The sequence below is a fragment of the Camponotus floridanus genome, unplaced genomic scaffold, assembly GCF_003227725.1.
Source record: "Camponotus floridanus strain SB8 unplaced genomic scaffold, Cflo_v7.5 scaffold373, whole genome shotgun sequence".
NCBI lineage: Eukaryota > Metazoa > Arthropoda > Insecta > Hymenoptera > Formicidae > Camponotus > Camponotus floridanus.
Genome location: NW_020229518.1, coordinates 42,869 through 54,468, shown reverse-complemented (window position 1 = coordinate 54,468; position 11,600 = coordinate 42,869). Strand labels below are relative to the sequence as shown.

The following is an 11,600-nucleotide window of genomic DNA, read 5'->3' as shown; positions in this document are numbered from 1 at the left end:
GCATCTGAGAAAATACAGAATAAACGTTAGCTCGATATGTCGCTCTCGACCTCGGACCACGAGAATCCCTCGCGCGACTCGACCCCGCTACCGCCGCTGCTGTCGTTCTCGCGTCTGGCGACATCCGCGCCCTCGCGCTCGAATCGTCGCCGTAGATCATTCCTCGTGCCGATCACTCGCAGGATTCGGGCGACCAGAGAGGTCCTCGCCCCCGTGGAGATTTTGCGACTCGCGTCTAGGCACCTCTCGCGCAGAGTCGCGAGACACTGCTCGCACCATCGCGTCCACGTGCGATAGTCGTCTGTCGTGGCGACGTCGCGCGCGCTCTCGAGCGTTCGGCGCTCTTCCTCCTGCATGGTCGCGTCCTCTTCTCTCCCTACGGCGATTCATCGTTCTTTCTCTCTCCTCCCCGCGGGGCCTTATCTACAGCGTCTCGCCTCGCGAATCCACCGACAGCGAAAACCCGCGACGCGTCCCGGTCACCCGCGTATCTCCGGCGTCGAATCTCGCCGCTCTTCCGCTACACACCAGGACCGTTTCGATCCACAGCTCCTCGCGCGCGTCTCGAAGACCGATCGCCCGCCTCGTCGAATAAATCGTGACGCTCCACGCGATCCTCTCCTTCAACACTCGGACGTAGCGATCGATCGGCGGATCGACAACTCGCGCCTCAAGCGTATCAAATGGACGCCGCAGAACATATTTCGGCGGAACGGGTACTCGCGACCGCTGTCCTCGCGATTGTACGTGTATCGCAGAATTCTACCCGCGTTATCCTCGGGCGGGAAAATCTCGCAGCGCGTGAGCGACGAGAAATATCGAACTTCCGGTTGGGGATAATCGAACGAGTGGAATTTCCAACCCTCCGAATACGGATAACCCTTTGGGTACTTCGACTTCGGATACTTCGCGTCAAATCACCTGTCTAGTTTAACGTTATAAACGAAGGCTCTGCGACTCTCGGCCAGAGCCGTCTCGACCCACAACTCCTCGCGCCGACTGTGCGTTTGAACGGCTCTTCTCAGATGATATAGTGGCGACGTTCCATCGCGCGCTCTCCTTGAACTCGACGTTGTCGTTGCCTATCGGGCGCGCCAAATCTTCTTCCTTATCCGCCGCCCTACCGTCGACGGCACCCTACCCCTACGGTAGAGACGACTCTGGTGGAACTCGCGCCGCTCATACGCGCGCTTCGTCGTTCGCGAACTTATCTTCCCGAGAAACGATCGGATAGACCGATCGCGATCATCCGCGAGGCACGTGCGCACCTCGAAACATCCGTCGCGTCTTTATACTCGCTCGCTCGAGCGACGACGATGACGTCGCGCGAGCGGGAAAAAATTTCTCCGCGGTCGCGCGGTTTTCGCCTTCAGAAACGACGAATCCGTCGAAATACCGCGTTCGACCGGATTCGGCGCGCGTTATCGCGCGCGTCTCTCGCCGCTGCGCGTTCGAGAGAAAGAAACGACGACGGAAGCGTCGCCGCGAATATCCCTCTCGTCTTAGCGCGACGCGCTCGAGAGGAAGGAATGGCGACGAAAGCGTCGCCGCGAATATCCCTCGCCCGCGCGCGAGTGAATCCTAACGGAATCCCGCTCTTCTCTCGTTATCGCGCTTAAAAGGAGAAATAAGCGGTGCATCCGAGAACGCGCGCGCGCGCGACGACCGCGATATTGCGCGAAGAGGCGATATCGCGCACGCGCGACGAGGCTCTCGTCCGATCGACGCGCTCTTCGTCGAGAACGAAGAATCGACGGCCTCCGTCGACGATCTCCGTCGACGAGAGAGAGACGCCTCTACCCGCGACGTGTTCTCCCGATACATCGTACGCTCGTTTACGAAACGCGCGCACATTTAGGTTAAAATTCGAGTGGCGCGCTCGCGCGCGGCGAACTCGCGTCCGACGTCTACGACGAGACGAGACAAGACGAGAAACACCGCCGCGTTCCGCGTGCTCTCCCGATACATCGCGCGCCTTTTTACAAACGGAAAGAAAAAAATATTCGAATTTACATTCGAGCGATGCGTAAGACGCGACGGAAACGCCCGAGGCCGCTTGTCGCTTTCTCCTTGGCGCGTCGAAACCACCGCCCGCTCCCCCTCGCCGCGCCGCCCCCTCGCCATCCCCCTCCGCGTGACGTCACGACCCTCCGTTTACCCACCCGATGGCGAGCGGCTCCCCTTGCCCTACCTACTCCCCCTGCTCACCCCCGCCGCCGTCACCCTGCTCCTCAGATATCTTTCTATCTCTCTCGCTCTACGAGACCTCTCTCTCGCACCAATGGAAAAAGTGAGTTAGAAACGGCCTATTCTCCCTACTTAATATCAAACGTTTCTGCCCATATCAAGCTCTCTTCAGTGAAAAAATTATATATTGGGCTGTTCTCTTCCGTTTCAAAAGTTTATTAGAGGCGTGAAATTAATCATGAACTCCACTTTTTTTACCTTTGATAATGTCTTTTACAAACAAACTTTCGGCACACCAATGGGTTCTCCTCTGTCTCCTATCTTAGCAGACATTGTGATGTGTGATTTGGAAGAGAAAGCTCTGAAATTATTACCATGCAATGTTCCATTCTACTATAGATACGTTGATGACATTATTTCCGCTGCCCCTCTCACACTCATTTCTGACATCCAAAAGATTTTTAATTCTTTCCACCATAGAATTCAATTTACTGTTGAAATGGAACAGAATCGATCATTGAGCTTTCTTGACGTCTTACTCATTGTTCAAGACAATAAAATTGTGACTGGTACAGAAAACCTACTTTTTCGGGACGGTTTTTAAATTTCAACTCACACCATCCCATTGCTCATAAGAAGGGTATTATTGTAAGCTTAACTGATAAAGTGCTCCATATCTCTCACCCACTTTTCCATGAAAAGAATTTTCATATCGTCATCAAAATTTTAATTGAAAACAATTATTCGCTTAATTTTATATTTAGTGTCATTGGCAATAGAATCCGCAATTTCATTCATTCTACTCGAAATCCAGTCATCTCCTCCCCTTCTTCTCCTCCGTCTCATCCTTCTACACCTGATTCTTCCCCCCCCCCATCCTATTTCGTGATTCCGTTTATAAAAAATATTTATTCCAAATTTACACCTCTGTCACATCAACTCAATAAAAACTTAGCCTTTCTTATCCTCAATAGATTAAATCAGTTTATAAAAGTGTGTTCAAAATAAAAACTAATCATTCTAGTCTAAAAAGCGCATAGCGAAATCCGCATGTTTTCGCTAATAAATGTTCGAGAATTTAAAATTAACGGGCGTTGAGAATCTTCTCGAAATGTCTGTTTATCAGAAAAAACTCGAACGCTCGAGTTCTCGCTTTTTTTCGCCATCAAAAAAACCGCTCATTACCACCGCTGACAATTATTATTGTCAACCGCCGTTAAAATTTACGCCGCTCATGGGCATGCGCGCCCATGCATCACGATCAGCTGATCGCCAATCAGCTGATCTAAAAAGATTGCGCGCATGAAAAATAAACGACATCCAACGTGAGACGTCATTAACAACCAATGACACACGCCGCAATAGTGTCACCGCTAAAATATTAAATTAATTGGTCCACGTCGAAGCGGGCCCAAAAATCCGCTCGCTTTATAATGGGCACCGCGCGTGGACCAGCCAAGTCTCGCACTTATCGCTGCTCGCAGTATTTCGTAAAACTGCTTCACCGCTTTGTCAAACCGCTCTCGCACTATCAAACGACCGCTTTCTCACTCGGACTTCTCTTTATTCTTTCTGTACCTGAAATATTTGTGTTCATTTTTATTCGTGTAAACCTTTTATTAATTGTGTGGTGTTCAAAAATAAAACTGAAAAAACAAAAAAATTACGTGTCATGTCAAGTCTTTTAGCGTTAAATACTCTGTTCGCGGCCATCCGTCTGCCGCGTTTTCAAAACTTTGCGCTGTCGCAGCTATCCGCGCTCACTCGCGAACATTTCTGGTCCTTCGAGCCGGATATTATCCGCATCCGCAGTTTCGTGGGTGACGTTCTCAGTGCTGTGCAGTGCTGCAAATCTTCTAAACAGACAGAAAAGCAGATACATCAAGATGAGTGCCGACCTGAAGGCCTTGTTAGAGGCTCAAACCGACATCCACGGGCGAATGTCTCGCTCCGTGGACAACCTCCGCAAGATGGGAGTCACCAACATCACCGCCGGTGCCATCCAGGCTCGCCTCACCATCTTCGACAACCTCTGGGCGAAATTCGAGGCTCAACACGAACTGATATGAGCGGCGCTTAAAGATAGATACTTGGAGAGTGAGTATGCAAAAAACGATTTCATCGATACTGCGGAATGTACTGCGACGCCGTTGCCCGCCTCGAGAACGCCGATCTCGAGGAGGTAGCGTGCAAGGTCTTGGCCGGTATAAAAATTAGATTATAAAAATTCAGTAGGGTATCTGAGAAACGGTATCGTGCGGTAACTAAAAATGCGGTAACTTATAATACGGTAACTTAGGTAATTGGGCGCCAGGCGCGGTATTTCCGCGCCACGATAACGATACGGTAACGGCAAGATCCGGTAACCTCGGGCTCAGTATTTGGCAGAGGGGCAGAGTTCTTTGTGGATTAGATGTCGAGAGAGAGCGCTAGAAAGTATTTAGGAGAGAGAAATAATCGACAGTCAGTTATCTTACTTATAATTATCTAAATATATTAAACAATAATGGTACAGATAGTAAACGGTATAACAGAGATAAGATCAATATATGTATAATTCGGTATAAAAAAAAAACAAACTAAGAACGAACAGATAAATCTCGGAATATAAACAATCGAAGACCCGAGTTTGAAAGACAAAGGACTTGACTTGTAACGACTGACGCGAAGGTCAGGGATCGTGATAACGGAAACGATCAATTCAAAATGTGTGACTATAATACAACGATGAAAGCGGTAATAAAGTGATGTATAACATCTCACACATTGCGATACGGAAGCTCAAAGAATAATTTACAGCGGGGTAATCTTTAATACGCGAGATACAATACTCAGTCAAATTTCCGAACACGGCCGGAGTCGTGAGACCCGCCGCAAGATTTCGATAAAAATTGAACGGTATTTCTTACAATAATTCACGGTAATTAGCGGTAATCGACTACGGGATAAGACTCGCGGTCGGCGTACAATCAACACGTACGACTTCGGAACACAGGTCGAGGCACGAGCCTCGCGCGAATCTCGATATTAATCGAACAGAACTAAATACACTAGTTGACGGTAATTTGCGATACAATGATTCAACAGTAACGGATAATGAATAGAAGATCATAATCGAGTATCCTGTTAGTATCGTTTCAACGGCACACGTCTCTTCAAAAATTTCGATATATCTCGAATCGATTTTACGGTACGGTAATCGGCGATAATATTTCCCGGTATATTTTTGGCAGAAAAACCAAGGCTTCGGAAAACGGTAGCGGTAACAATGTTTATGCGGAACTGTTTGCTTGATTTAACGGTCTTCTCGCGACCTTGTGTACTCGGCAACAAAGACTCTCAGTCGAACAATAGAATTTTTGAATAAGCGGTAACAGGAAGATGATTCAGCGGAGATTTCGCGTTAACAAATATTCTTGCAGAGCGAATTGTTCATTTACGGTAACACACGCTCGCGAAGAAATTTTCCGCGCAAATCCCGCCTTTCGATATGCGATACGAAACGACCAAAATTGCCACGTCACGCTAGGACTTAGATTTCGGCACGTAACATAACGGTAACATACACGCTTAATATGACACGAAACAACATTTAGCGGTAATCAACGATATAAAATTCTACGGTACGGTACGAGACTGTCGGCACGAACCCCCTGAGAGGAACAAATCCGCGACACCCGGGGACAGTTGGCTTCCGGCAATTACGGTACAAGTACAAATACTTTACGCGATATCTTTACGAAATATTCGTCGCCCTGCGACGGTATCTCTAAACGACGCCAACTGATCCCGGATGAATAATAATAAGGCTACCTGTGCGGCGGCTTACAATGATCGTCGGCTATAGCTTCCTTCAGGGTCGCTTCCTCAAGGTTCGTCACACGTGTCTGCGGGGCACGAGCTCACCGAACAGTGACGAATTTCCCGTGCTTCCGTGAGGTCCTCGGATCCCGCGCCGATCTTCCGCGCATTTCGTCAATTTCGGATGAACGGGGGTTGATTCTCCGCCCCCTCCCGAGTCATAGCTGTTGAACGGCGTTGCCCTTATGCAGGAGCAGAACCCACGGGCGACGGTATCTCTAATTCTTGGAGACGGGACCGGCTGGCCAGGCCGTATCCTCGTCTTTTTCGAAATCTTCTTTATTCCCCAGTCGGCCGCCTGGGAGGTTGTCTTCCGCCCCGTCGTCCGGGTGTTCTGCCGTCTTTTAATCTGAAATAATGCAGATTTAATCTCCTGCAGAATTAAGCATAGCTACGGTACGGGATCTCATTACATGACCTTTTGTTTTCTTGCGGTATCTTCGGTATCTTCTGCGGCATATCCGGTATCTTCCTATACGGCTCCCTCTCCTTCCGGTATCTGGCTGTATCTTCATGTACAAAGGAGATAACGCACGCTCGCACAGCAGCCGCACTTTATTCGCGGATCTTACATTAAAGCTAAAATAAATCTTAAAATTACGAATAAATTCATATTTAAATTCCCTCTCAGGCGCGAGGAACGACCCCGCGCACGCTGTTTCCCCTCGACAGGGCAATGGTGACGGAGCTCACAAGCGTCACGTCACAGTACTTACGTTTCTCAGCGGAGCACGTTGAGCGACTACGCTGACAATTGACGCTACGCTAAGCGCCGAGTCAGTTGTCGCACACAGAATCGAACCAAAGTCGGAGTCTTCTCCCAAAACCGCGTTGCCGCGTATAAAATTGCCGCCATTCTCGGGCGCCTACGAAGACTGGCCTTCCTTCCGGGACCTCTTTTTATCCCTCGTCGGAGAGAATCCGTCAGTCTCGAACATTGAGCGGTTCCATTACCTTCGCTCCTGCGTGAAGGGATCTGCGGAAAAATTAATCCGATCACTAACGGTTACAAGCGAGAATTACGATCGCGCGTGGGCGATCTTGGCAAAACACTTTGAGAATAAAAAAGTGCTCATGCGATCAAATTTCTCTACCTTCACTGCCGTCGGAAAAATGAAGTCCGAGTCCGCCGAAGAGCTAAGCCGTGTCCATCACGCCGTCACGGCCACCGTCAACGCGCAAGAAAGCATCGGAAGACCCATCAATTCCCATGGGATGGATCTCCTCAATCACTTGGTGATCGAATTATTCGACTCGCGAACGCGCCTCGAGTAGGAGTCTTCTACCAGCGATTCTCCCGATCCGCCGACTCACGAGGCACTCACTGATTTCATTAGTAAAAAGATTCTTACCTTGAACGCCGCCAAACCCAAGATCGCCACGAAGAGTGCCGGGGAAGCCTCTCGGACCGCGAAGTCTCACTTCGCGAAAAACGGGCCTGACGCGTCCAAATGCGCCGCCTGCAAGGGCAAACACACACTTATGCAGTGCCCCGAGTTTAAGTCCAAGTCCGCGAGCGAAAGAAAATCATTCGTTGAGGTTAGCGGACTTTGCTTTAACTGTCTCGGGAACCACATGATGGCAAGGTGCCAGTCCATCAAAACGTGCTTCACGTGCAAGTCGCGGCACCACACGCTGTTGCACGACGCGTACACAACACCAACACCACACGAAGCGAGCACCTTCTCCACGACACGCACTTCACTCGACAAAAGGGCGATTCTTCTCGCCACCGCGCGCGTCACACTCACCGACCGTCTGGGACGACCTCAGGATGTGCGAGCCCTGCTCGACCAGGGATCCGAAGTGTCCCTCGTATCGGAGGACTTGGCGCAGCGCCTCCGTCTGGCACGCATCCGTTCCTCGATGTCCATAATTGGAATCGGAAGAGCATGCTCAGGATCCACTCGCGGAAGGGTGACGCTCGCTCTCAAGTCAAGAGTGACTGGAGCCCCTCTCACCGTAGTCGCCTACGTCCTTCCACGGCTGTCTTCCTACCAGGGACCAGCAATTCAGGGCCCCACCACGTGGCCGCACATTCACGGCCTCACTCTGGCGGATCCGCAATATCCCCATCCATCTTCTCCTCGGCGCCGATGCCTTCTCCGGGATTCTCCTCGAAGGTCTCCGCAAGGGTCGCAAGGACCAACCCATCGCGCAGAGGACTACGTTCGGGTGGATATTATCCGGAGGCTGCGGAGTCGTAACGGCCAACGGCTCCCTCAGTTCCCTCCAGTGCACCATCGACCACGACTTGAACGCTCTAGTTCAGAGGTTCTGGGAGCAAGAGCGGGAGCAGCCTGCTTCCGTCGTGCTTACTCCGGACGAAGAGCGATGTGAAGAGATCTTCGCTCGCACTCATGAGCGCCTCGCCGACGGAAGGTACATGGTGCGTCTTCCGCTGGCTGGCCCTCTTCCACCTCTTGATCACACGCGAAAGTCCGCCGAGCGACTTCTTACGGCAATGGAGCAACGCCGTTCCAGAGACGCCAGCTTCAACCAGCTCTATGGCGACTTCATGGAAGAGTACTCGAACCTGAAACATATGACCTCGATCAAAACACCGCTTGTCAAAAACGCCGTGTGCTACTTACCGCATCACGGAGTGCTCCGGACTTCCAGCACGACCACCAAGTTGAGAGTCGTCTTCAACGGATCCCAGTGTACGCCTGCCGGAGACTCGCTCAACAACACCTTACTGGTCGGAGCCAACCTTCTGCCAACTCTCGCCGACGTCCTTCTTCGTTGGCGTTGGCACCGCTTCGTCTTCATCGCTGACATCGAGAAGATGTACCGGCAGATCCTAGTACATCCCGACGATCATGATCTGCAGCGGATCCTCTGGAGGCGACAACGCGCTGATGACGTCCAGGAATATCGACTCAGTACGGTGACATACGGATTGGCCTGTGCACCTTTCCTGGCTATCAGGACTCTCCGCCAATTAGCCGACGATGAGGAGCCGGCAAACCCCAAGGGGGCAGTCGCTTTGAGGCGCGATTGTTATGTCGACGACATCGTCACTGACGCCAGCACCCTGTTCGAGGCAGTCGAGAAAGAGGCAGTTACGCCGACTCTGCACGGCGGGCGGGTTTCCCTTGAGGAAGTGGGCTTCAAATCACGAGAAGATCCTCGAGGAGATATCAAGGGAGCATCAACTTCAGCAGCCACACCACACCACGACTGGGAGGACGAAGCGCACCCGACGCTACGGTGGCACCCCCGCAGCGACTCCTTTACATTCCGCCTCCAGCCTCGCACGACCGCCCCGCTGACCAAAAGACAGGCGTTGTCGGAGACGGCTCGAATCTTCGACCCTTTAGGCTGGTTAGCCCCAGTCACCGCTCGTGCAAAAATCCTCATCCAGTCAGCATGGATGAAGCAGTCAGATTGGGACTCCCCACTGCCTCAATCAGATGAGACGTTGTGGAGACGTCTGCTTGAGGATCTTCCGCTGTTAGAACAGTTCCGGTTGCAACGATGGCTGAGGGCCGACAGTCAACCAAATCACGTTGAGCTCCACGGGTTTGCTGACGCGTCAGAGCGAGGTTACGCAGCCGTCGTTTACCTCCGCGTGGTGAGCTCCTCCTCGACCACGATCAGCCTGCTTGCTGCAAAAAGCAAAGTTGCGCCCATTAAGCCCGTGTCTCTACCGCGCTTGGAATTGTGCGCTGCAGTCTTGGTCACTAACCTGACTTTTCATCTCTGCGAAGCCTTAGACTTGTTTTCAGCTCCAGTTACTCTATGGTCGGACTCCCGGGTCACGCTTCAATGGATACAAGGACACGCCTCGAAATGGAAAACCTTCGTGGCCAACCGGGTGTCCCACGTCCAGACGAAACTTCCGGAGGCACGATGGCGACACATCCCAGGGCGAGACAACCCCGCTGACTGCGCCTCTCGAGGAATTGAGTCCCGGGACCTGCTCAACCATTCCCTCTGGTGGACGGGACCCCCATGGCTCGCCAAGGATCCGGCGTTCTGGCCACAGCACGACCACGCCACACACGACGTCGAGGTGCCGGAGACGAGATCAATCGCCTCCCACTTGACCACGGAGAAAGCCGAGCCAGAGATACTTCTCAGATTCTCCGATCTCCATCGCCTCCTGAGGGTCACCGCCTGGTGTTGCCGATGGCGAGGCAACCCACCGAATTCGAAGGCTCACCTCAATCTCACGCCTGTCGAGCTAGAAGCAGCCTTGCTCCTCTGGCTCCGTTTGGTGCAAGCTCTCCATTTCTCCAAGGAGATCACAGCCCTGAAACAGAATAAAAAGTTAGTCAAGGGTCCAATATCGACATTAACCCCCTTCCTCGACGACCATGGGATCATTCGAGTCGGGGGCCGGCTGAAGCACGCTGTGCTCTCAGAAGACGAACGCCATCCGATCATCTTACCTCCAGAGTCGTGGATGACGCAACTCCTCGTCAAGGCACACCACAGACGAACGGTTCACGGCGGGGTTCAGCTCACCCTAGGACTGCTTCGCCTGCGGTACTGGATTCCCCGAGGACGCTCCATCGTCAAGGGAACCATTCACCGATGTGTCACGTGTGTGAGATGGAAAGCCGCAGTACCACAGCCCATGATGAGCAGCCTTCCAACGGCACGAGTCGCACCGGCACGTCCATTCCTGCGATCCGGTGTTGATTATACCGGGCCGATTCTCATCCGAACCGGAAAGGGAAGAGGTCACAAGTCGCACAAGGGATTCATTGCCGTCTTCATTTGCTTCGCCACCAAGACCGTCCATCTGGAAGCCGCATCGGACTACTCCACCGATGCATTCCTCGCTGCGTTTCGGCGCTTCACTTCTTGTCGGGGCCTGTGCAAGGAAGTCTACTCCGACTGCGGCACCAATTTCGTCGGAGCGGATCGAGAGCTTCGACTCCTGTTTCAGGCATCATCATCCGACGGCCGACGCATCGCTCACATTGCAGCGTCCGACGGGATCCGGTGGAGATTCAATCCACCGGCAGCACCTCACTTCGGCGGGCTCTGGGAAGCGGCGGTGAAGTCGACGAAACACCATCTGCGAAGGGTCCTCGGAGACACGACCCTCATCTTCGAGGAGATGTCAACGTTCCTCGCTCAAGTGGAGGCGTGCCTCAACTCGCGTCCTCTTCAAGCACTTTCGGACGATCACGACGACATAACGGCACTCACTCCAGGACACTTCCTGATCGGAGCTCCTCTGCTGGCAGTGCCCGAACCCTCACTGGCGGACGGCAGCTCCAGTCTTCTGTCCCGCTGGAAACTCCTCCAAAGGATGCGCGACCACTTTTGGGAGAGGTGATCACGAGAGTGCATCAACTCCTTGGCATCCCGACCGAAATGGCTGAAGGACTCAGCCAGTTTCACCGTCGGCGCCCTGTGTCTCGTGCGGTCGGACACAACACCGCCGGCCCGATGGCCACTCGCCCGGATCACCCGGCTGCATCCTGGGGACGACGGCGTGACACGCGTGGTCACCATACGCACCACATCTTCGGAGCTTGTCCGGCCAGATCACCAAGATCGTCCTCCTGCCTGGAGCCGACACCGCAGCACCA

General features: G+C 52.6%; 1 protein-coding gene across 1 annotated transcript; it reads left to right on the top strand.

The window, feature by feature from the left end:
- Positions 1-7,161: 7,161 nt before the first annotated feature.
- On the top strand, positions 7,162-11,344 carry LOC112638809. Its single transcript, XM_025411113.1, has 2 exons — positions 7,162-7,284; positions 8,015-11,344. Exons 1-2 carry the CDS (start codon positions 7,162-7,164, stop codon positions 11,342-11,344), a joined length of 3,453 nt encoding a protein of 1,150 aa, XP_025266898.1.
- Positions 11,345-11,600: the final 256 nt, after the last annotated feature.